Genomic DNA, 25,154 nt, shown 5'->3' with positions numbered 1-25,154 from the left:
AAGCCTAATTCTATGTAAAACTAAAGCGATACATTTTACTCGATTTAGCAAGGCAACATGGCGTATGAGCAACTTTTAAGAGGGAAATCCAAAATTAATTTAAGGGAAACTAACTGCTGGAAAGCAATTGCATATGTCAAAACTAACCAACTTATGTTGAATGCGCCAAAAAGGGTTGACGACATAACACAGCCGGAGCAGGGCGAGACCGGGTTTTTAATTAACGATGTACGGAACCTAAATTGAAAAATTTGATTAAAAAGTTTACATGGCTGCGGTGGTGGCAGCGGCGGCAAGAAAGTGGATTTTCAAGTACGAATGTTCTGTGGTGCATTTTGCAAAAATAGGGGAAAGGTTGCCCACTGCCAACGAAATTCTAGTTAGTTTGGCTTTACAAATGTTTTAACATCATTTTATTTGCAGAAAGCTAAAAACTGTGCGACGCACTTCAACGAAAAACTTGACATACACTGGAAGTTTAAATAAATAATACTCATATCTATAATCTCTATAATAGAAAATAATAAATAGTTCTGATAATGATATTATATTTTTCAGAGAATATGATTTCTTATTATAATTTATGCATTTGATTAGTTGAAGTTTTTATTATTTTATTATTGTATCCTTGCAGGGTATTCCAATTTTAGTCAGAAGTTTAATAAGCAGTGAAGGAATCATTTCCGAACCTATAAATAATATATATTCGTGATCAGCATTAGGAGGCGAATCTTTTTAGCCATGTCCGAAAAAATATTAATATTTAAAACATTTTCAAAAATTTTGTAAGGGTTACATAGTTAAAATTGTCAAAATTTGACAAAACATGGAAATTTTTATATTTTAAAACTGAGTATGCAAATTTGTTACCCTTTTAAAATCTAACAGAACAACTTTCCGATTCGAAATGAATTATTTTTCCTTACTTATGATATTTGAAAAACTTTGATTTACCTCAAAATTTAGCATATTAATGGGATGTTATTTTTTGAATAATCTAATTTTCTGTAATTATTTTTTACACCTGTTTCTGCCTTTGTGTATTTGTGCATGTGGTTGTGGTGGGCGGCTGGGCGTGGCTGGCATTAACACTTGTAGTGTCAGTGTCGCATGTCGCCCTGCACGCGAAGCTGTTAAACTAAACTAAATACACGCTGTCTGGATACCCGCATCAGCTCACTCTTGAGTATTTCCCCACACTCTTTCTGTGTCTGTGTGTGTGTTGCGTGTGTGTGACGTACTTCCGGTTCGTTGCATCCACTAACACTTGCAAGCATCCTATTTCCGTTTTAGATATGGCAGAAATGAGGAAAGGTGGAAAGGCAGGAGCAGCCAGCACGCAATTAGAAGTTGCTCAGTTTATATATATTTTATATATACATATATGTATTTTTTTTTACCACTCAACTACTTACTGCAAAATGGCATTTCCTGCAGTCAGATATTACACCCTTGCAAATTTAGTCAAGAACTTAGGAGGGGAAAATCTTTTGTGGGAATAGGAACAGGGCCAAGAGACTTTTTATTCCTGTATAAAAATACCTTTCGGCAAAAAACCTAACACTTTATCCTTTACTCAGCTTTAAGATGAATTCAGTTCCTTGCGAGAGAAATCAATCTGATATTTATGGGCTTCCGATTTGCGGTGCCAGAGCTGGAGAGCGAACCAGGAGTCCGTAAGGATATTGGAGCCGTACTTAGCATACTTATTGGGGCATTTTGTGGTGATGCATTTGCACCGCTGCCAGCTGCAGTCGCAGGACACACACACACAGGCATACACACATCTATGTACGTATGCATTAAACATGATGCAAATGAAAAGCGGAAGTGCCAACCAGCCGGCGAGCGATTTTCACGATGCCACAAGTCAGCGCGAGGAAAATGAAGGAAAACTCAACGCCAACCGCCATTTGTGGTTTTGCATTCGGTCCCCGCATTCGCATTTATTACGCATGCAAAGAATGCACTAAGGAGCGCGTGTTTGCATCGGCAGAGGCATCGGGATCGGCATCCCCGGCGTCTGTTTGAAATTCATGACTTGTTTAGTGCACATGCCGCATAATGTTGCATATATTTTGGCGGTGGCGGTGGCGGTGACTGTGAAGGTGGCATGGTTGCCGCGAGTATATTGCAGCTGCCACTATTTGCTGCTTTTCGTGTTTGGTGTTGTTACCGCTCCAGTTACTCTTGTTATTGTTCTTGTAGCAATTGTTTCTAAATGAGAAGAGCCGCAGAAATATGCAAGCATAAATACATACAAATATGTGGAAGTTGCAGGTCATTATTGTTAGGCTTGGGAAATTCGGAAAATTAACAGAGCCTTCATAAGAACCGGAATACCATAAAATTAATTTGAAGCAAGCAAGACAAATATTAATAAACTTACTTATATTTCCTTTAATTAATAATTAATTAACTCCCCTGAACTTCTTTCCCTGAACTGCACTGTAGCCCCATAAGTGCTACTGTTTTTTTTATGCCATGCATTTTCACATAAATGCCAAGTAGACAGGGTTGTGTATGTGCAAGATGTACATTCATAGCTTCGACTTGTTTTGCATGCTAATTGCCTTTGCCGACGAATGAAAGAGACCGAATGCCAAGCGGAGAAAGAGATAGAGAAGACAATTGTGTGTCCCGTCCTTGGTTGCACTCGTAAATTGGTTGCAGGCACTTGATTATGTGCGAAAATGGTTGACAGGATTGTCCCCCTAAATAATTTCATTTAGAATTGTTTAATATTTTATGAGGCCAACGAAAAGTGATTTTAGAAACCCAGTTATGTTAAGTCAACATTTATGGCTTTTGTTATTGATACGAAAATAAATTCAGTTAGCTTAAGAAAAGATTTTCCAGCTGAGCTCAAAAGTATGCAGCTTGAAAATCCCTTTAACCTTTTCACTAAAAAAATAGAAAATGCAATTTTGATTTGATAAATTTTTTCTTGGAAATGAAATGTTTTGCTAACATATAGTTCGGTGAAGGAAACTTGCTGCATAATTTACTGCAGACAATGAGTCTATGTGTCTGCGTGTGGGTGTGTGTGTGGTTGTTATCCCGAATTTCCTCCCAATTTTCCAACCTCCCATTTGCCCAGTTTTGGGGACTAATGGCACTCTGCATATTTCATCATATTAAGTGCCAAAACAACGCATAATCAACTTCCACGGTCCCCCAATGGCCTATTGTTGGATTATTTGGACTCGAATTCGGGGTTTGGGGTAAGAAGCACTCTCCGTCTAACTGCATTAGGCCCTCGCCCTCGCCTTGCCTGCCTTGCCCGCAATTCACAATACACAAAATTCAACAAACTGAAATTTCAACCAATCATCAATGCAACTGTGCTGGTTAAGTTGCCATCGGTTTCCCATCGCTTACCCATCGGGCGCCCTGCGTTTTCCCGCCTCATTCCACCACCCATCGAGTGCACTAATTATACTGCTAAACAATTTTGTATTTTGTATTTCGGTGGGGCTTTTGTTTATGCGACTAAGCGAACTTTGGGGGCTGGCAGCCCTGAATGCCTCAAATTGGTTGCGTAAACATTTGCCTTGCTGGTTAGATCAAACATCGAGGCATTTACGATATAGAGTTGTTGGGGGTTTTCAAATGGGTTTAAATTTGTCATTTAATTGGGAGGGAATTTAGCAAAGTGCGAAGTAAACGTAAAATATTTTATTTGTAACTAACTAAAAGTAAACAAGAAATTTAGAAACATTAATATGTTTTTTGTATTCTTGTTGAGAAATTTTTATTTGACTCTGTTAGCAGAATTCAAATACTAGAAAGGGTATCGAAGAAGGTAAGAAATGTAAATCTTTTTAAATTAATCTTTACATTGGTGTTTGGGTTTCTGAATTTTAAGTTCTCTTTTCAACATTTTCCTAGGAATCCTTTAGTCGAAATGGAAGGCTTTCCCGGAAATTATTTACTTTTTATTTTCAAAACAATTTGGACCGTGTGCATTAGGCTGGTCAAATTGATTTATAGCAACATTTTTGCACCTTTTTTCCCCTAAAGTAAGGTGTTCAATAGTCTAAAAATATATTAAGTAATCCAAGGTCAATTAGTAACATTTGAATAAAATTATCATACATAATTAAATGAAAATTATGTGGTAAAAAAATATACATAAATAGATTCACTTCCAGAATGCATTGCTTCGATCATTAATTTTTAAAAATACTTCTATCATCACATAAGGTAAGGTAAACATTCACTTTTCCTAAAAAATTGTTGATTGAGGTGCTGTCATCGTATGATGAATAGCTTGAGGTTGATTTTATAATTTCTTAATTACATAAAATAATTAGTAATAAACATTTTCCCTGAAATGGAACTGAACACTATAGCTTGGGTAAGCCCTCAAGATTAGCACAAGCCATAAATTCATTTAAGTCCACATAATCCCAGACCATAGAGACACCCACAGTCATAACCATAAAGGCATCCATACATTAGCCCAGACATTGCTTGGAATGTGAATTTGCATGGGATGCAGTTATGAATTTATTTATGACTCTCATTCTCCGGATGCTGTTTGCCTGAATCTTTATCGTCGTTCTATGCGTATGTGTGTGTCCATACCTTAGTCCTCCTTAGTTTTGTAATCCTTTCGGAGTTTTATTTGCTCACCTTATATATATTTTAACACCTGCCCAAAAACAGTATAGCTAAAAATAAAGATTTCGTAACACTTTTATGGCAAAACCATTAATTTTCTAAAACAATGCAGAACGCATAACTTGTGTTATTTACAAAACAATGAGTAAAAGTGCAATTTATAAGGTTGCAAGATGGCAAAGGGAAAATTAAACAGATCTTAAAGAGTATATATTCTTCAATATTTTTCGAAAAATACCTTTAAAAACTCTAGATATTTTGGCCAAAATATTCCACTCATAAATGATATTAATTATGGTATTTATTCTCATATTCATTGCAATATGTTTGTTGCTTATTTGCTTCGTTTGGAGAATTTCTCCCATTAATTTGCACACTTTTTCCCCATGACAAAATATCACTAAAATTTTATTTCCATTTCGATATTTACGTCTACATTTTTAGGTGCTTCCCCCAGGCGCTGCATGATGTTTAATTATTTTTACTGGCCTTTTGGGTGGTCCAAACTTTTTGAATCTATTCGCTCATACCTCCAATCGGATGCGTTTTGGTTATAAAACTCAGCAAAAATAAGTTGAATAAATAAGTGTATAACCATTTGTGATTGAGTAATTGATATTTTTTTGGCTGAGATTTTGGCTATAAATTAAATAAAGAAAAAAATTGGAATTGGGGAAAGAAAACCTAAGGAATTCCTAATTCTGCTATTTAAAAAGTGTATTTTTATTAAAAAGAAAGATAGGACTATAATCTTTTTTTTATTACTAACATAAGATCTCAGTTATTATATATTTACAATGTTTGCTTAAAATCGATTCGTTCCATTGAATCATTTCAATCACCATGTCGACGTATGCAAAACATTAAAATTGACTCTCGCTGAATCATTATCTTGGCAGCCGCTCGGTGCATTTGAAAGAGAGAATATCGGAGTGACCGACTGTGGAGTGTTATCTAAAGTTTGAGGCCTTTGCTTTTGTTATATCTTCTTCTTTTCGCACCGATAAAAATTGTAGAAAGAAATATAGAGAGCTCTATTTACCGAAGGCACAATTATTGAAGTCCCACGAAGTCGGTGCCGACTGCGACGCCGCTGCCAGAAAAAAAATATATATATAAGTATATATATCATGATCATTGAGGGAGGGTTCTCGGGTTCGAGTTCGGGATCGCTGGGATTAGTCTTTGGGACGCTCGTTGCCAGTGAAGATCGCGGCGAGGAAGTGTCCAAAAATTAAAATCACAAAATCGAAATCCTCAAATTACTTACCGTGCGCCTCCGCTTGAGGTAAAGTTTTATTCAATTTATTAAATAATAAAATTAATTACGTATATATAGTGATTTATTCATAATTTTATAATTTCTTGTGCAATGAAATGGATAAAATATATAAAGACAATTAAGCCGTGCTGATTAAGTGCAGCTTAAAAACAAATTGATTCACCGCATTAAATGATATTCAATATAAACAGAAAACGAGAAGGGCAAAAAAAAAGAGAAATAAAAAAATGTGAGAGTTTAAGTCGCATAATTAATTCGTTTATGCAGACTCGGCAAAAAATGTTTATGCATATTCACCAGCAACAACAATAACTTCGAACTTTGAAATCACTGCGCATTCAAATGAATAGGCCATTTAATATTTTATTTATATGTATATTTGTTGAACTCTTTGTTGTGATTTTTTAAAGAGAGTCAACAGCGTGTTTTACCAGCTGATTTTATATTTATCAGTTCAGTTTGGTCTATTTTGTCAACTTCGACTCTCTTAAAGATTGCTGTGGCGTCTCTTAAAAAACTATTTATGTTCGGGAGCGTGTCGTATAATATGTATATTTTATTATCTCTGATTAATATGCTGAAAGAGCCCACAGATTTGTCTCTGTTGTTGTTCTAGTTATACAGATTGCTTAGGAATTATTAATACGCTGGTTTCCATTTATAAGCACTAGTAAATAAATTGATTTATTACTAAACAAATAAAAATATGGGCTTATTTTATACTAGTATAATTTTCTATATTAATTATCAGTTATATATTTATACTTTTTTCCCCCACTGATCTATCCCTGAACTTGAAAAGTTTTTACTTTGTTTATTTATTACTGTACAAGTTCTATTTCTAGTCGCACACTCTCCTCTAAAACAAGATGTTTAGGCAAATATTTACAGGCAACAGACATTATTTACGCAAGGCAATAATTGCCTTTAGATTTGCTTGGAATAGTACGACATTAATGGCTTTGCATTCCGTAAATAGGCAGTAATTAAATTATTTCGGTTGGGTCTGACGCAACGCAGAGAAAGAGAGAGAGGTCTGGCTCGATGATCCCATAAAGATTAAACGCATGTAGATTGCATATTTTCGAGTCATTCATTGATTAGTCGAATCGATTATCGGTCAGGGGTGTGTGCTGATCGCATAAGGTGATTCGATCCCAGGTGAAGTGGTTTGAACTAACTGGAAGTGCCTTTTGGGTTTTATGGAGCTCACTTCCGTACATATAACCCTAGATTGCACGGGTGCTTTTTGTAAACTTTTATTATAGGGGATTATTACCACGACAGGCCTTATGAATGATTTGCTGTTTGTACAGAAATGAATGAATAATGCTGCCCCTTTTTTAGGATATAGTCTTAAACTTCTTTATTTTTTTGTTTCCTAATTTGATTCTTTTAATTAATTTAAATAACTTAGCGGTAACTTAGATCTAGTACCTCCTGACCTGGCTGCGTTGTGGCTGTATATACATTCAGCTTAATATTGTCGTCAAACATATTTGTATCTATGCCATTTATTTCGGCCTCAAAGGTTTCCTGTAAATCGGGGAAACATATATTACAAAGTCCTTTAAATATATGTATATATCACTCACCGGTGGCATTGTTTCTTGATATTCGCTCTCGGCTTTCAGGAAAGCAGCCACACTCTCGTTGACTTCGGTCTTGTTCTTTTCACTAAAATGCGACTCTATATCCTCCGTTGTGATTGGTCTGTGAATTCTACGGATCTTCTCGCGTTCATAGTCAATCCTCAACTTGATCGCCTCCAGCATGGTAATGGGATCCACGGGAAAGGGTTTGGCCGGAATGGAACCGGGGAAGGCAATGTCAAACGCGAACTCATTGAAATTCTCATTGCCGTTAAGGGTGGCCTGGATAGCGCCAGGACTTGTGCGATCCTTGACCAAAGCATCCATAAATTCTGCCTGAGTGCGCTCAGCCAGATAATCCTCAGCTGTTAAACGATATTTCTATTTGAATTCTTAGATTCCACTTGAATTAAAATTAAAAACTTACGGGTCTTGTTGGAATACATTTTTCCAGATCGTCCTTCCCAACCACTATTTTGATTGGTTTTGTCTAAACGGGTTTCCTAAAACAAACGTAAGTCATTTTAATAAAAAGATTAAATTGATTTGTAGAAAATTTACATTCATGCTAGATCTTGCCAACATAGCACCCGATACGTTTGTATAAGGTGGACTTCTGCAACAATTTGTATCTTCAGGATAGAAATCATTTTCCTCCATGTCCATGTTTGTATTATTTCCACAGCGTGTTGTGCCGCGACTTTTGTACTTTAAAGGAGACAAAGATCGAGATCTTTGACTCACTTGGCACGGTGGATTAATAGATGAATTCTCATGACATTTGGCTTGGGACTAGAAGTATTCCTCTAATAACTAAACTAAACCTTTAATTGATAGTTGTACTTACATTTGGACACTGCCTTTTATTTATATTTGGTCTGCATGGTACCTCTGGCAGGTCCAAATAGCTTGTCTCATTTATGATCGTTTCATATTTCTTTTATTTGGGAAAATATTAATTAAAGTTTAGTTTAAAAATATTTTATAAATTAAATATCTTACCTGTGGTTTCTTTCTATACATTGGCGAGCATTGACGCTAATTTTAGGGAACGTATATATTTAATTTATATTTAATTTAAAATAGTGAGGTATTAATACTTCTTACCTGAAGTTGTTGGCGCTCTATTTGTGAGGAATCACACTGAGTTTAAAGAAGGAAAATTATATATTATAAAACATAAATATTATTTAATATAAAATGTAGTTACCTGAGCTGCTCGGCGTGGCATTTGCGGGGTCTCATACTAGATTTAAAATTAAAGGAAAATAATAAAATATATACTATCCAATAAAAATTTGTAAAGCATTGAAAATTTCTTAATAGAAATATGGGCTTACATTAAATAACTTTTAATAATAACTTACACTTTGCGAACTGCAAGTATTGTTGCAAGATGCATATCGCTTACGCATTGGCGGTTGAGGACGTTGTTTTCTAGATTTTTGGTAACGTTTCTCTTCGTCAATCATAGTGCTATTTAAATCGGGTTCCTATCGGATTCATTTAAATTCCAAAATAATATACATTTCATTAATTTTTTATTAATAAATACTTACAAATCCAGAGATTTCATTGTCGTCCAAAGCAGTCATATCATAATCATTAGATTGCTGCTGGCGGTAAGAGCATTGCCGTTGCTGATGATGTTGCTGCTGTTGCTGGAGTGATTGCTGCTGCTGATGTTGCATTTGTCGCCTCTGCCATTCGCCATAATTAGTGCCAACCTGAGAGCTATTGTTCCAATTGTCAGTAGCATTTCTTCTTGATCTCCTATCAGGAACATAGTTACTAGTATTTCGTGTGGGTACATCGCCCTCGTACTTATTTGGGGAAAAGGTAAGGAAATGTATTATATAGAAGTATATTTTTTGAAACATCTATACTCACCTGATTGTGGTCAGAACAGCAACCTCGTTGTGGATTTGTTGTTTCCTGCCCCTAAAAGTAACTATTGTAAGGAGGTTTATTTAAAAATTAAAACCACTCACTGCATTTAGACTCCTAGGCACTTGAAAATCGTATCTTTCTGAGGCATTATGTCTATCGTTCGGCTTGGGAACACTTCGAGATCTTGAACATATATGCTGAGATCGGTTCCTTTGAGCTTGTTGTTGATAAGAACGCTTTAATTGTTGGCGAAGTTCTTGATTTTGGTATGAATATACCGGAGGCTTCTCTTCGTGAAACGGTGGATCGTTCGAGCATTTTGACGGGTTGCAGCCGCTCTATAGAACAAGTATTTAAAGTAAGAAGAAATTGAGGAACTTGGAAGAACCCGAGTACTCACAACGTCCTTATCCTTGCTACAGCTTGGCGAAAGCTGAGAGGCAGTATATATAGAACTAATAATTCTAAAGTTTATCCAATATATTCTTACCTTTCCCTGGGCTGCTGACGGAGGGTTGTGTCTGTTGGCTGAGCCATTGGTCGAGCACTTACAACCAACTTCTTCCTGGTTCGCGTCACGTTGCATCGGGAACTGGGGGTCTATGGATCTGGATCTAGATCTAGGTTTGTAACTATCAATGGATCTAGGCTCGTCGCTGTCGTTGTAGCGCTTCCGCAGGAGGGTTTCCTTGCAGATTTCAGAATCAGAGTCGGTGATGTTAGAATTCAGAAAGTGACTTAGTGCAACCAACACCTCATCGGGCAGCGAAACAGCGTTTCTAACGTAGTCCATTCACACAGGGAAAAGAGGAGTGCATAAAACACCTGCTTATATATATTCAAATCTTTTGAATACCTTTTCTTCACTACTTACATGAATTCGAATAGAGTTTTGGTACAGCTTGAGTCAGGAGTTCCGAACAATTTTGTGTGCTAACTTTTAAGATTTAAAGTTTTGTCGAAAGGTATAATGCAAAATACGAATTGCACTAACCACTAAAAAAGTTTTACTAACATATTATCGAAAATAGGAATAAAAAGTATAGGATGTTATTTTTGGGAATTTTTTTGATAAAATAATATATTTCATGCATGCAGAAATAGACAGGTAAATTCAAGCTTGCTAGGTTGCTTTTTTTTGGTATTTGGAAATGGGAATTTTATATATCGCGGGGGAAGTTTAATATTTTGAAATAAGAAATAAAGGAATAATATTTAATTTCACACACGTCAGGTCTCACTGATATCGTAAATACAAAATAAATAAAAACACTTCCTTTTTGATGTTTTGGTAATGTTGTAAACGATTTTATTGCATTTAAAGTATATAAAATTACACAAATTACTAACACTTTATATGTATAATATATTTTTTATAATTTCTGGGCGAAAATGGTTTTCTAACATCCTAAGAAATTAATTTAATTTGCTATTCGGTGCCCACTATCATCAGCAATCTCAATCTCTCCCACCATCCATTATCATCATTGTCCCTGGCTGGGATGGTAATCCCTCATCGCCATCGTCATCTCTCCGGTGCCCACTTCCACTTCCGTTTGTTCATTAGGCAAATGCAGCAATTCCAGCTCGACAAACGCCAAATCGTTTGTCTCAGCCGTATCCGTATCCGTCATTTTGGGGCAATGGGAATGGGAACTGAAATGGGAAAGTGAGTGGGAGTGGCACTGGTGGAGTGAGGATGCGGAGGAGGTGGAGCAGGCGTCATGCCAAACGGAAACGCTGTGGCATCCGTTGGATTGCCTCAAGTGGGCGCTCAGCTGGGCGAGGAATGTGGGCGTGGCATGTGCGTTACGCGTGAAATCCAATTCCCGCAGACTCTGCTCCTGCGAGGCAATGAAGGGCAGAAGGGAGAGCACCGCCTGCGGTCGCTGTGGCCGCCACCTGATGCTCCCATCCGCGACATCATAGTGCACCGTCAGCTGCGAGTGCCAGGCAAAGTGCCGCAGCCGGAGCACTTCCGTGAACGCAGATGCAGATGGCAGGCTGTCATCCAGGCGACACTGCAAGCGGAGACCCACAATGTGACAGTGGCGCCGAGCAGTGCCAAGTTCCCTTAGGCAAGCGTTCAGAGTTCCTATCCCAGAGCTACTGGCATTTGCTTTGTCACTATCATCATCATCCTTAAAACGTTTAGAACTCCGACACAGAAAGCCTGTCAATAGCCGAAGGCGCACTAATGTGAAGATCCTGGCAATGGAGGAGTTTAGCAGGCAGGCGGGCAGCTTTAGGATCTCCAGGTTTGGGGGAAACTGCAATAGGGAAAGTATTTTCATCATGATCATCATGGTATAACCTAGGGGGAAAAAATTATCTTACATTTCTAAGAGTGCCGTGCTTCTCGCAATCTTCCAAAGACCTCAGTTCGAAGGCTCTAAGGTTGGGGAGTTTTTCAAATAATACATTTAAGTCTTTGCTAGTTAAATGCTCTCCTTCTCCCAGTCTCAACTCCACCAGATTTGAGCACATTATAGGTACTGTCTGTATCACTAAGATATCACTTTTGCGGAAGCTAAGCCTTTGGAGGTGAGTGAGTTGACACTTTCTCCTCTGCCTCTGTTTGAGCCACTTCCTGCAGCCTTCATCACTGGAGCCCGGCAGTTTGAGCAGAGCTCTGGTACGGTTGCCCAGGAGATCCAAGAGTTGACTCAGCTCATCGGGACTCAGCTGCTTCAATTGTCGCCTGTCCCGGTTCCAATCAAATTGCTTGGCATACTTGCCACACCACAGGCGGAGCACCAAGTGGCAAAGGCGCTCCTCCTGCAGCTGCAACAACCGCAGCTGGTCGCCCAGGGATAACTGTTCGCAAATCAACAGCAGGCAGTCATCGTTCAGGGCCGTCAATCGGAGTCCAAGCTCGAATCCGATTGTTGGATTAAGTTTGAGATTCCTTGGTGGCTCTGGCTTTGGATGGCCAATGGTTACCGCCGTCCTGAAGCGCATCCCACTCGATCTGCGGCGACGTTGCGACTGAGCAGGAAACGCGTGCCATGTGACAGTGAACGGCGGTGGGTGATGTCTGGACTGCATACTGAACCCCCGGAATCGGAGGAATCGGAATCAGTGTTGGCTTCAGCGGTTGCAAGCAATCGCAGCTGGCGGTGCGTACAACTACAACAACAGCCCAGCAGTGCAACGCACACAGACGCCTGTGTCACTTCATTGATTACCGCAGATCTGGTGGCACAGTGGGATGCGATGGCATAAGAACTGTTTAAAAAAATATATATATTTATATAACTCATAGATGTCTGTTAATGTTTTTCGAACAATGCTTAAACAATCTCAGGTTTGGCATAAATAAAATAACGGAGAGCCTTAGCAAAACTGTTCAGTATCCGCAAAATCTTAGCTAGCTTATCACCTATAATACATTTTAAATTCAATAGAATACTTTATAATTCTTTACTTATCTTATTGTTATTTTTATATTTATAATCCCTCTAACCACTGTACAACCTCATATACCTCCCCCTTTGGCGACAACGCTCCTGGTGGTTGACTGTATTCCGCTCTGAAAATAAATGCAACCCCTAGTTGACGAAAATAAAAGGAAGAGAGCTCTCCCACTGTTTCAGGGTGCGGGAGTTTTTCAGTTCAAACAACTCTCTTTGGCGATAATGCAGTATAAGTAGTATTCGTATTATCACTGGATGAGCGGAAGACAAAGAATTTGAGAGAAAGAGAGAGAGTTGGGCTATTTTTATAAAAACTCCCCAACACATGTGGCCAAGGCCAAGGCGAGGCAATGATATAGTTACTATATATATCAAAAATATTCCGATTTGACAGTTTGTGGTAGGCAGGGAGGCCAAATTTCAAGTGGTTTGAGAAATAATCAAATCTGAAAGAAAACAAATCACTATTTGTTGGTCACTGATAATCTGATGATCGTAAACAAAGAGCTGTCGTTATGATACGGAGATCTTTGTACCCTTCAGAAACAAATAATTCACACGATTGGGTTCTTTTCCCTCAAAGTATAAGTTTAAATTTTCATACAACTCGAGCCATCGGAATTATATTATAAACAAACTTCAGGGGTATGTTTTTAAAATAGAAAAGGACTCAGTATTAATATTTATTTATGGAATATTGAAAAATTCAATTTTAAGTTATATATTTTTATAATGAATGACTTGAATGACCCCAAAGAATAGTTTTCTTTCACAGTTTTTATAACCTTGCTGGGAGCTATAATTTCAGGATGAAGTTAAAAACTCATTGAAGGAATCATTTTCGACCCTATAAACTATATATATTCTTGATCAGCATCAACAGCTAAATCCATTTAGACATGTCTCGAAGAAAAGTAAATTTTTCAAAATTGTTCGAAATTTAAAAATTTTATAAATTGTCAAAATTTGACAAAATATTGAATTTTTTATATTTTAAAACGGAGTATGCAAATTTGTTACCCTTTTAAAAACTAGTACAGAAAAGCTTTCCGAATTAAAATTAATGCATTTTTGGCTTAATTATGATATTCGAAAAAATGTGATTTACCCAAAAAATTATTACATAAAAATATCGATTTAAGACAATGATTGCCAAAAGCCATATACATATGTATATATTTCAATTTCCAACCAAAATCCTTATCCTAAACTTTTTCTTATTTTTTATACAAACTTACCAATGCTTTATAAGTCAAGTTCGACTGAATTCAAATTTGTCTAATTGGCTTTCTATAATTTTTTTCGGAAAGAATGAAATCTAGTTAAGGAAAATTTAAAATTAAAATACAAACTCTTTTCGATCCCAAAATTTGTTGTTGCCATGGCAAACGAAAGCGAGCCACCGCAGGATGCACTCACACCTCCGCCATCTCAAATTCCTGCTCCTCCGTCTGCTCCTGTGGCTCCGGTAAGGGTCATCAACCTGGAGACGCAGATCAGTGAGGACGAGAGTCGACGGCAAACAGTCTATAGCAGAGTATGGTTTCATCTGGGATTTGTCCTGATGCTGTGCATCATATTCGTGCTGCTCTTCTGCTCGGCCACACTCCTCGTCAGGGAAATGGGGGCCTCAGAGTCCTCGGAGAATATCACCAAACTTCGGGAAATATACCTACAAAGAGAGCGTCAGCGGCGTTTGGGCAACCGAATCCAGCTGAGTCCCCTGGAGGAGGTGGCAAATGCACGCCTGATGGCCATCAAACAGGTGGACGAAGAGGAGCACCGACTATGGGAGAGCTACCACAACGGACCGCCACCGTTCCTTAACCATCGTAACATCAGCGACACGGATCTCTATGCGCTGCTCAGGACCATGCCCAAGGGTGGACTCCTCCACGTCCATGACTCGGGAATGCTGCGAACGGATATTCTCATAGAATTGACCAAGAGCGATTACCTGTGGGTGTGCGTGAATTTGGATCAGGAGTTCGAGGACTTTCGCTTCTCCCAATTATTTCCGAAGATTATGCCGTCGGACGATTACCAGTGCTCGTGGATGCTGATGAAGAACTTCTACGAGTACGAGCATCCCAACAAATATGTGACCAAGCTGCGGGAGTCTCTTAGTGTCCCTCAGGAGGGTTTTGCGTCATCCGGAGAGCTGGCGAGGCATTTGAAGCGTTCTCAGCGGCTCATCCATGGCCTGATCACATATAAGCCGCTTTGGAACAACTTCCTCTACTCCATGCTGCAGGATCTGTATGCCGATGGGGTGCAATATGTAGAGATGCGATCATCGTTGCCAATAGTAAGTGGGGAAATCATAAAAATTAGCCAAAGAAACTGTTTGTAGACCTTAATCCTTGCCTAGCTGTACGATATGGAGGGCAATGATTATACCATTTTGGACTCGGCTCAGGCCATGGTGACCGTGTCTAACATGTTCCAGTCCAACTATAGGGATTTCATTGGGATCAAGTTGATCTATGCACCTTCTCGTGACTTTAATGACAGTCGCATGAATAGCTATATGGCCAATGCAATTCTCCTAAAGGTAGTTCAATATGATATATAATATTTAATACAAATAATATATCCTTCTATCCAAATGATAGACGCATTTTCCCCAACTCCTTGCTGGCTTCGATTTGGAGACCCATGGCAATGAGTGTGATCTGCCCCTCTTGAGTCACATCTCACAGCTCTCACAGTTGGGCAAGAATGTGGACTTTTATTTCCATGCGGGGGATTCACGGTGTCCGGAAAATACTCGACCGGATGTGAATCTCATCGATGCCATGCTGCTGGGCAGTAAGAGGATTGGAAACTCTCTGAACCTTCCTCTACATTCGGAGGTCATGCAGGCCCTGCAGTTCCTGAATGTGGCCGTTGAGGTCTGTCCTCTTTCCAATCACTATTTGGAGTATGTCAACGACTTCCGGAATCATCCGGCGGTGTATCTCATTGCCGCTGGCTTTCCCATTGTGATCGGTTCGGATTATCCGTATTTGTGGAACGCTGCTCCTCTGACCGATGACTTCTATGTGACCTTTGTGGGCATGGTCGGTGGTGATGGAAATCTACGCCTGCTCAAGCAGCTGGCCAAGAACTCACTCTTATATAGTTCTCTCAACGGCATTGAGAAGGCAAGGGCCATGGCCAAGTGGCGTTGCAATTGGAATCGCTGGATCAAGAATTTTTTGAACCGTACTGAATATCTAGAATGAGAGTGAGGAGAGTGCTGAATGCAACTTGTGTGGAGTGTAGGAAAAATTTTGGTATCAAAAAAGAATAAACTCGGGGCGGAAATAAAGATATGTCTTGGGTAGAATCAGGAACAGGAATATATTTGGGTTTCAAAGATAAGATAGTTAAGTTCTCAATTAAGAGATTCTTGATGGATATAAGATCACAGAACTCTCCTGTGTATTAAATATCAATTTCTGGGCTGTAGAATCTAATGTCCAATTGGATTTCACACTCCGGAATGGGGCTTGTGGCGCACTCATAGCTTTCCGGTTATTTAGAGTGCACTATAAAGTGCTTCAATATTCGAAAGGGGCAATGAAAACTGGGATCTGACCATGCTCACGGCCAGGGATAGGTAATCTAATCTAGGAGAAGGCAACTCGTAAATCAAGATGCCAGATTGCCTAGCGTTTGACGACGATTAGCAGCCTGAGGGTTAGCGGCGGCAGGTTGGCAACTCAACCCCGTGGGTCATCCACGCGCAATTATCGGCTCGGGAACACGCGTTAAATCAACGATAATTTCCAACGAATCCTACACAATCGTTTCAGATAATATTCGAATAGCGACAAAGCCCAAATCGGAGCTCCTCAATTGTCGCAGACGTCAGTCGCCGTGCGAACCTTGTCGCGATCGGACTTGTGTGAGCGGAATCAACCCTGAGAACTACCAATATCGTCATCATTATCACCATGCTGCTGGTGCCTAATCTTATCGCCGGTCTCACCGTGGGCCTATGCGTCTGCCTTTGCTTTGGACCGGGTCCGGTGGAATCGCGAACGCATCCCAAGAACTTGGTGGATAAGAAACTGGTCACAATCTATGGCAGCACACCGCATGTGGAGGCACTTCTCGGACCCGGACGTCCCACGCCTGATACCTACAAGACGCTGAGGAGCGCCTTCTTCCGTTACGAAGAGTCGCGCTCCTTGGGTCATGATCTGGAGCTGACCTCGCGAGAAATCAAAGCCAATGAGACAATCATGAAGGCTAAGCTTCATGAGTACACGGAGGGTTTGATCACGCCGCATCTCTTCAATCCCGCTCAGCATATCTTTGATGTTTTGGAGGGCATTCAGAAGACCGATCTGTTCCAACTGCTAAAGAAGATGCCCAAGGGAGCTGTGCTCCATGCCCATGACACTGCTTTGTGCAGCACCAAGGCCATCCTGAAGCTGACCTACTACGATGATCTTTATGCCTGCCAGCAGAATGGAGATTTGGCCATCTCGGCTCTCAGGTTTGCCAAGGAGCCGCAGATGGATCGACCGGACTGCAAGTGGAGTCTACTAAGTGAGCTGCGATCAAAGTATACAGCCCAAAGGGTAGATGAGTATCTGGAGGAGCGCCTCACCCTGTATCCCACGAAGAAGTTTGAGGATAACAACGCGGCATGGTCTACCTTTATGACCATTTTCGAGTTGCTCGATGGCCTGGTGATGTACGCTCCCGTTTGGGCAGATTACTACTACAGCGCCTTGGAAGAGTTCTACGAGGATGGAGTCCTGTATCTGGAGTTCCGTTCTCTGGTGCCAACGGTAAGTGGTTTCTCTGTGAATATTTTATGATATAGAATTTCAAATTTTACATATCTTGCAGCTCTACGACATGGAGGGCACTCAGTACACTCCCATGGACACCGTTCGCATCTATGTGGAGACTTTGGAGAAGTTCAAGGATGCCCATCCTGATTTCATTGGCTCCCGTATGATCTACGCTCCTCTGCGCAATACAAATTCCCAGGGAATGACTGAGTATATTGATACACTGAAGAAGATCCAGGTGAGCATACTTAAATGCTTTCATATGAAAAGTATTTTATGAATTTCATACTCCACCGGCAGGCTACATATCCCGACTTTGTGGCCGGTTTCGATTTGGTGGGCCAGGAGGAGCTCGGACGTCCTCTGAAGGATTACATTGATGAGCTGCTGGCTGTGCCGGAGGATATTGACTTCTATTTCCATGCGGGTGAGACCAACTGGTTTGGCTCCACCGTTGACGAGAACTTGATTGATGCCATTTTGCTGGGAACCAAGAGGATTGGCCATGGTTTTGGACTGGTCAAGCATCCGGTGGTGCTGGACATGCTGAAGAAGCTGAATGTGGCCATCGAGGTGAACCCGATCTCGAACCAGGTGCTCCAGCTGGTCACAGACTTCCGGAACCATCCCTGTTCGCACTACTTCGCCGATGGCTATCCAGTGGTGATCTCCTCGGATGATCCATCCTTCTGGAAGGCCACTCCCTTGACCCATGACTTCTACATTGCCTTCCTAGGCATCGCCTCGCAGCACTCGGATTTGAGGCTCCTCAAGAAGCTAGCCCTCAACTCCATCCAGTATAGTTCGTTGTCGGGAGATGCTCAGTTCGAGGCCCTGGAGAAGTGGCAGGTGAAGTGGGATCAGTTCATCGCCGATGTCAACGAGGAGGCCTCCAATGGCGTAGCCTCATTCCAGAAGATCGATTGACTAGCACGGGTGGTGACGGCGCTCCTGGTCGTGTTCTCTGTCCTCAGGCGCTAGTCGGTCCTCCGTTTCTCATCCTCACACTACTGCATCCTCATCATCCCCGAGCCATGTCCATGCCAAACATCCAGTATCTATCCAATATCGTATTGCTCCGATATCGTTGTAAGCTAATTGTTATGGATTAGTCAATAGTTAGACCTAAGACCTAACTCCCCCGATGAGATTCTTCCTGTGTCACGACCATAAATATGGAAAGCAATAAAGAACCCGTTTTTGGTCGTAGCCGAAAATGAAAGTGTATGCAATTTATGGTATAGAAGCGGGCCTAATCCTAATAATGCGTTCGTGTAGAGCTATTCAAGGGTTATAGTTTAGGCCTAGGATTCCGCAAAACAGAGCAGCCAAGTTCCCATAGATCCCAATTCTCGTTACCATAATCCTTAGTTTGCATTCACGCCGCCATTTCCAACGCAGGACGTAGAGAGCACTCCAAGGCTTCTACTTCGCTCGCATAAATCTCTCATTGCCTTTGGCTGTGCGTCGTCGAGTGGATGCGAAATTTTAATGAATATGCGCTATATGGTCGTTGAGGCACCCCTAAAAACCACCAACCGTTCGTCACACGGTCGGTATGTAGCTCCTTTGAGCTCTGAAACTGTTGCAAATGTTTTAATTTTACGTGCCACTGTTTAGTGCCATGGCTGCCGGGTGGAGGTAGCAGAATTCGTTCGATTTTGATTCGGTTGCCAGCCGTAATGAGCTGGCTGGAGTTTTATGGGGCCAGCGGTGGATGCAGCCAGGTTTCAGCCCCCATCTGATATGTATGTGCGACCATAAAATTGATGGCATGGCTGCGAGCCAGGACATGTGCGAGGTCGACAGTGTTGGCAAAGAAAACTAAACAAAAATCGAACAAAAACAAAAGAATAAATACAACAAGAAACAAAGCTAGTTTCGAAAAGCCGAAGTATACCATAGAAGTTTGCCTTAGCATGAAATTGATCATAACTATGACTAAAATGCATATTCTTAAACGATAATTTTTTAATAAATCAACATTTTTTAAATAAAACAATTAAACCAAAAAATGCATTAATTTTAATTCGGAAAGCTTTGCGGTGCTAGTTTTTATTGCACTAACAAATCTGCATACTGCGTTTGTTGATGCTGTTCTCAGTTTTTGACTAAAATCATAAAAACCAGCAAACAGGTATAAAAACAGACAATTTTTCCCAAAAATCATAGTTTAAAAAAACTCATAGCTAAGCCAAAAAATCATTAATTTGAATTCGGAAAGCTGTTCTATGCAAGTTTTTAGTAGATTAACAAAGCTGCATACTCAGTTTTTAAATTTAAAAAATTCAATTTTATGTCAACTTTTGGCCATTTTCATGATGTAACCCCTTATAAAATTTTCAATTTTCGGAAAAATGTCAAAAATTTATTTTTTGACCGGACATGGCCAGAACGACTGGGCTGTTGATGCTGATCAAGAATATATATGATTTATAGGGTCGGAAATGACTCCTTCACTTTCTTTCAAGCTTCTGACTTAAGTCATATTCTTCAAAAAGGTATAAAAACACACCATTTTTTTAAAAAAGTCTAAGTTTTTCGGACATCATATTTACGCCGAAATTGGATTAATTTTAATTCGGAAAGCTGTTCTGTGCTAGATTTTATTGCACTAACAAATCTGCATACTGCGTTTGTTGATGCTGTTCTCAGTTTTTGACTAAAATCATAAAAACCAGCAAAAAGGTATAAAAACAGACAATTTTTCCCAAAAATCATAGTTTAAAAAAACTCATAACTAAGCCAAAAAATCATTAATTTGAATTCGGAAAGCTGTTCTATGCAAGTTTTTAGTAGATTAACAAAGCTGCATACTCAGTTTTTAAATTTAAAAAATTCAATTTTATGTCAACTTTTGGGCATTTTCATGATGTAACCCCTTATAAAATTTTCAATTTTCGGAAAAATGTCAAAAATTTATTTTTTGACCGGACATGGCATGAACGACTGGGCTGTTGATGCTGATCAAGAATATATATGATTTATAGGGTCGGAAATGACTCCTTCACTTTCTTTCAAGCTTCTGACTTAAGTCATATTCTTCAAAAAGGTATAAAAACACACCATTTTTTTAAAAAAGTCTAAGTTTTTCGGACATCATATTTACGCCGAAATTGGATTAATTTTAATTCGGAAAGCTGTTCTGTGCTAGATTTTATTGCACTAACAAATCTGCATACTGCGTTTGTTGATGCTGTTCTCAGTTTTTGACTAAAATCATAAAAACCAGCAAAAAGGTATAAAAACAGACAATTTTTCCCAAAAATCATAGTTTAAAAAAACTCATAACTAAGCCAAAAAATCATTAATTTGAATTCGGAAAGCTGTTCTATGCAAGTTTTTAGTAGATTAACAAAGCTGCATACTCAGTTTTTAAATTTAAAAAATTCAATTTTATGTCAACTTTTGGGCATTTTCATGATGTAACCCCTTATAAAATTTTCAATTTTCGGAAAAATGTCAAAAATTTATTTTTTGACCGGACATGGCATGAACGACTGGGCTGTTGATGCTGATCAAGAATATATATGATTTATAGGGTCGGAAATGACTCCTTCACTTTCTTTCAAGCTTCTGACTTAAGTCATATTCTTCAAAAAGGTATAAAAACACACAATTTTTTTGAAAAAGTCTAAGTTTTTCGGACATCATAATTAAGCCGAAATTGGATTAATTTTAATTCGGAAAGCTGTTCTGTGCCAGTTTTTATTGCACTACCAAATCTGCATACTGCGTTTATTGATGCTGTTGTCAGTTTTTGACTAAAATCATAAAAACCAGCAAAAAGGTATAAAAACAGACAATTTTTCCCAAAAATCATAGTTTAAAAAAACTCATAACTAAGCCAAAAAATCATTAATTTGAATTCGGAAAGCTGTTCTATGCAGGTTTTTAGTAGATTAACAAAGCTGCATACTCAGTTTTTAAATTTAAAAAATTCAATTTTATGTCAACTTTTGGCCATTTTCATGATGTAACCCCTTATAAAATTTTCAATTTTCGGAAAAATGTCAAAAATTTATTTTTTGACCGGACATGGCCAGAACGACTGGGCTGTTGATGCTGATCAAGAATATATATGATTTATAGGGTCGGAAATGACTCCTTCACTTTCTTTCAAGCTTCTGACTTAAGTCATATTCTTCAAAAAGGTATAAAAACACACCATTTTTTTTAAAAAGTCTAAGTTTTTGGACATCATATTTACGCCGAAATTGGATTAATTTTAATTCGGAAAGCTGTTCTGTGCTAGATTTTATTGCACTAACAAATCTGCATACTGCGTTTGTTGATGCTGTTCTCAGTTTTTGACTAAAATCATAAAAACCAGCAAAAAGGTATAAAAACAGACAATTTTTCCCAAAAATCATAGTTTAAAAAAACTCATAACTAAGCCAAAAAATCATTAATTTGAATTCGGAAAGCTGTTCTATGCAAGTTTTTAGTAGATTAACAAAGCTGCATACTCAGTTTTTAAATTTAAAAAATTCAATTTTATGTCAACTTTTGGGCATTTTCATGATGTAACCCCTTATAAAATTTTCAATTTTCGGGAAAATGTCAAAAATTTATTTTTTGACCGGACATGGCCAGAACGACTGGGCTGTTGATGCTGATCAAGAATATATATGATTTATAGGGTCGGAAATGACTCCTTCACTTTCTTTCAAGCTTCTGACTTAAGTCATATTCTTCAAAAAGGTATAAAAACACACCATTTTTTTTAAAAAGTCTAAGTTTTTGAACATCATATTTACGCCGAAATTGGATTAATTTTAATTCGGAAAGCTGTTCTGTGCTAGATTTTATTGCACTAACAAATCTGCATACTGCGTTTGTTGATGCTGTTCTCAGTTTTTGACTAAAATCATAAAAACCAGCAAAAAGGTATAAAAACAGACAATTTTTCCCAAAAATCATAGTTTAAAAAAACTCATAACTAAGCCAAAAAATAATTAATTTGAATTCGGAAAGCTGTTCTATGCAAGTTTTTAGTAGATTAACAAAGCTGCATACTCAGTTTTTAAATTTAAAAAATTCAATTTTATGTCAACTTTTGGCCATTTTCATGATGTAACCCCTTATAAAATTTTCAATTTTCGGAAAAATGTCAAAAATTTATTTTTTGACCGGACATGGCCAGAACGACTGGGCTGTTGATGCTGATCAAGAATATATATGATTTATAGGGTCGGAAATGACTCCTTCACTTTCTTTCAAGCTTCTGACTTAAGTCATATTCTTCAAAAAGGTATAAAAACACACCATTTTTTTGAAAAAGTCTAAGTTTTTGGGACATCATAATTAAACCGAAATTGGATTAATTTTAATTCGGACAGCTGTTCTGTGCTAGTTTTTATTGCACTAACAAATCTGCATACTGCGTTTGTTGATGGAGTTGTCAGTTTTTGACTAAAATCATAAAAACCAGCAAAAAGGTATAAAAACAGACAATTTTTCCCAAAAATCATAGTTTAAAAAAACTCATAACTAAGCCAAAAAATAATTAATTTGAATTCGGAAAGCTGTTCTATGCAAGTTTTTAGTAGATTAACAAAGCTGCATACTCAGTTTTTAAATTTAAAAAATTCAATTTTATGTCAACTTTTGGCCATTTTCATGATGTAACCCCTTATAAAATTTGCAATTTTCGGAAAAATGTCAAAAATTTATTTTTTGACCGGACATGGCCAGAACGACTGGGCTGTTGATGCTGATCAAGAATATATATGATTTATAGGGTCGGAAATGACTCCTTCACTTTCTTTCAAGCTTCTGACTTAAGTCATATTCTTCAAAAAGGTATAAAAACACACCATTTTTTTAAAAAAGTCTAAGTTTTTCGGACATCATATTTACGCCGAAATTGGATTAATTTTAATTCGGAAAGCTGTTCTGTGCTAGATTTTATTGCACTAACAAATCTGCATACTGCGTTTGTTGATGCTGTTCTCAGTTTTTGACTAAAATCATAAAAACCAGCAAAAAGGTATAAAAACAGACAATTTTTCCCAAAAATCATAGTTTAAAAAAACTCATAACTAAGCCAAAAAATCATTAATTTGAATTCGGAAAGCTGTTCTATGCAAGTTTTTAGTAGATTAACAAAGCTGCATACTCAGTTTTTAAATTTAAAAAATTCAATTTTATGTCAACTTTTGGGCATTTTCATGATGTAACCCCTTATAAAATTTTCAATTTTCGGAAAAATGTCAAAAATTTATTTTTTGACCGGACATGGCATGAACGACTGGGCTGTTGATGCTGATCAAGAATATATATGATTTATAGGGTCGGAAATGACTCCTTCACTTTCTTTCAAGCTTCTGACTTAAGTCATATTCTTCAAAAAGGTATAAAAACACACCATTTTTTTAAAAAAGTCTAAGTTTTTCGGACATCATATTTACGCCGAAATTGGATTAATTTTAATTCGGAAAGCTGTTCTGTGCTAGATTTTATTGCACTAACAAATCTGCATACTGCGTTTGTTGATGCTGTTCTCAGTTTTTGACTAAAATCATAAAAACCAGCAAAAAGGTATAAAAACAGACAATTTTTCCCAAAAATCATAGTTTAAAAAAACTCATAACTAAGCCAAAAAATCATTAATTTGAATTCGGAAAGCTGTTCTATGCAAGTTTTTAGTAGATTAACAAAGCTGCATACTCAGTTTTTAAATTTAAAAAATTCAATTTTATGTCAACTTTTGGGCATTTTCATGATGTAACCCCTTATAAAATTTTCAATTTTCGGAAAAATGTCAAAAATTTATTTTTTGACCGGACATGGCATGAACGACTGGGCTGTTGATGCTGATCAAGAATATATATGATTTATAGGGTCGGAAATGACTCCTTCACTTTCTTTCAAGCTTCTGACTTAAGTCATATTCTTCAAAAAGGTATAAAAACACACAATTTTTTTGAAAAAGTCTAAGTTTTTCGGACATCATAATTAAGCCGAAATTGGATTAATTTTAATTCGGAAAGCTGTTCTGTGCCAGTTTTTATTGCACTAACAAATCTGCATACTGCGTTTATTGATGCTGTTGTCAGTTTTTGACTAAAATCATAAAAACCAGCAAAAAGGTATAAAAACAGACCATTTTTCCCAAAAATCATAGTTTAAAAAAACTCATAACTAAGCCAAAAAATCATTAATTTGAATTCGGAAAGCTGTTCTATGCAGGTTTTTAGTAGATTAACAAAGCTGCATACTCAGTTTTTAAATTTAAAAAATTCAATTTTATGTCAACTTTTGGCCATTTTCATGATGTAACCCCTTATAAAATTTGCAATTTTCGGAAAAATGTCAAAAATTTATTTTTTGACCGGACATGGCCAGAACGACTGGGCTGTTGATGCTGATCAAGAATATATATGATTTATAGGGTCGGAAATGACTCCTTCACTTTCTTTCAAGCTTCTGACTTAAGTCATATTCTTCAAAAAGGTATAAAAACACACCATTTTTTTAAAAAAGTCTAAGTTTTTCGGACATCATATTTACGCCGAAATTGGATTAATTTTAATTCGGAAAGCTGTTCTGT

The 25,154-nt window shown here is 38.0% G+C and overlaps 4 protein-coding genes across 8 annotated transcripts; 2 read left to right on the top strand and 2 right to left on the bottom strand.

The window, feature by feature from the left end:
* The first annotated feature begins 5,765 nt into the window (after positions 1-5,765).
* Positions 5,766-18,816, top strand: Adgf-A (Adenosine deaminase-related growth factor A). Its single transcript, XM_020953898.2, has 4 exons — positions 5,766-5,914; positions 16,607-17,593; positions 17,655-17,837; positions 17,900-18,816. Exons 2-4 carry the CDS (start codon positions 16,748-16,750, stop codon positions 18,524-18,526), a joined length of 1,656 nt encoding a protein of 551 aa, XP_020809557.2. The 5' UTR covers positions 5,766-5,914; positions 16,607-16,747; the 3' UTR covers positions 18,527-18,816.
* On the bottom strand, positions 7,248-10,506 carry LOC110185178 (uncharacterized). 5 transcript variants are annotated; one of them, XM_020953896.2, is made up of 15 exons: positions 10,265-10,506; positions 9,881-10,215; positions 9,791-9,823; positions 9,492-9,728; positions 9,391-9,441; positions 9,060-9,323; positions 8,868-8,993; positions 8,711-8,746; positions 8,608-8,643; positions 8,503-8,538; positions 8,348-8,437; positions 8,062-8,292; positions 7,928-8,003; positions 7,504-7,865; positions 7,248-7,444 (listed from the first exon to the last, which is right to left on the bottom strand). In XM_020953896.2, the coding sequence occupies exons 2-15, from the start codon at positions 10,181-10,183 to the stop codon at positions 7,322-7,324; spliced, it is 2,004 nt and encodes a 667-aa protein (XP_020809555.2). In that variant the 5' UTR covers positions 10,184-10,215; positions 10,265-10,506; the 3' UTR covers positions 7,248-7,321. The 5 variants fall into 5 exon arrangements, with proteins under 5 accessions (XP_020809555.2, XP_086694767.1, XP_086694768.1 ...); XM_086838641.1 differs by having other exon boundaries at positions 9,881-10,169; positions 10,265-10,488; XM_086838642.1 differs by having other exon boundaries at positions 9,881-10,169; positions 10,247-10,467.
* LOC110185182 (uncharacterized) lies at positions 10,668-12,538 on the bottom strand. Its single transcript, XM_086838644.1, has 2 exons — positions 11,728-12,538; positions 10,668-11,660 (listed from the first exon to the last, which is right to left on the bottom strand). Exons 1-2 carry the CDS (start codon positions 12,436-12,438, stop codon positions 10,875-10,877), a joined length of 1,497 nt encoding a protein of 498 aa, XP_086694770.1. The 5' UTR covers positions 12,439-12,538; the 3' UTR covers positions 10,668-10,874.
* Positions 14,017-16,144, top strand: Adgf-A2 (Adenosine deaminase-related growth factor A2). The gene is made up of 3 exons (XM_020953897.2): positions 14,017-15,114; positions 15,178-15,360; positions 15,422-16,144. Exons 1-3 carry the CDS (start codon positions 14,188-14,190, stop codon positions 16,031-16,033), a joined length of 1,722 nt encoding a protein of 573 aa, XP_020809556.2. The 5' UTR covers positions 14,017-14,187; the 3' UTR covers positions 16,034-16,144.
* Positions 18,817-25,154: the final 6,338 nt, after the last annotated feature.

The sequence above is a fragment of the Drosophila serrata genome, unplaced genomic scaffold, assembly GCF_035046125.1.
Source record: "Drosophila serrata isolate PLE 108 unplaced genomic scaffold, ASM3504612v1 contig_359, whole genome shotgun sequence".
Lineage (NCBI taxonomy): Eukaryota > Metazoa > Arthropoda > Insecta > Diptera > Drosophilidae > Drosophila > Drosophila serrata.
The sequence above is the reverse complement of the archived record's forward strand: the minus strand, read 5'-3'. Positions and strand labels throughout refer to the sequence as shown.

Bases quoted from the DNA above. Each gene is read 5' to 3' on its own strand.
- LOC110185178 (XM_020953896.2), bottom strand. From the start codon at position 10,183: ATGGACTACGTTAGAAACGCTGTTTCGCTGCCCGATGAGGTGTTGGTT. The intron at 8,539-8,607 runs GTAAGAAGTATT...CCCTAAAATTAG, and splicing joins TAGAGCGCCAACAACTTCAG to CGTCAATGCTCGCCAATGTA. The intron at 7,445-7,503 runs GTGAGTGATATA...CCCGATTTACAG, and splicing joins ATCAAGAAACAATGCCACCG to GAAACCTTTGAGGCCGAAAT.
- LOC110185182 (XM_086838644.1), bottom strand. From the start codon at position 12,438: ATGCAGTCCAGACATCACCCACCGCCGTTCACTGTCACATGGCACGCG. The intron at 11,661-11,727 runs GTAAGATAATTT...TCCCTATTGCAG, and splicing joins AGCACGGCACTCTTAGAAAT to TTTCCCCCAAACCTGGAGAT.
- Adgf-A2 (XM_020953897.2), top strand. From the start codon at position 14,188: ATGGCAAACGAAAGCGAGCCACCGCAGGATGCACTCACACCTCCGCCA. The intron at 15,115-15,177 runs GTAAGTGGGGAA...ATCCTTGCCTAG, and splicing joins TGCGATCATCGTTGCCAATA to CTGTACGATATGGAGGGCAA. The intron at 15,361-15,421 runs GTAGTTCAATAT...TCCAAATGATAG, and splicing joins CCAATGCAATTCTCCTAAAG to ACGCATTTTCCCCAACTCCT.
- Adgf-A (XM_020953898.2), top strand. From the start codon at position 16,748: ATGCTGCTGGTGCCTAATCTTATCGCCGGTCTCACCGTGGGCCTATGC. The intron at 17,594-17,654 runs GTAAGTGGTTTC...CATATCTTGCAG, and splicing joins TCCGTTCTCTGGTGCCAACG to CTCTACGACATGGAGGGCAC. The intron at 17,838-17,899 runs GTGAGCATACTT...CTCCACCGGCAG, and splicing joins ATACACTGAAGAAGATCCAG to GCTACATATCCCGACTTTGT.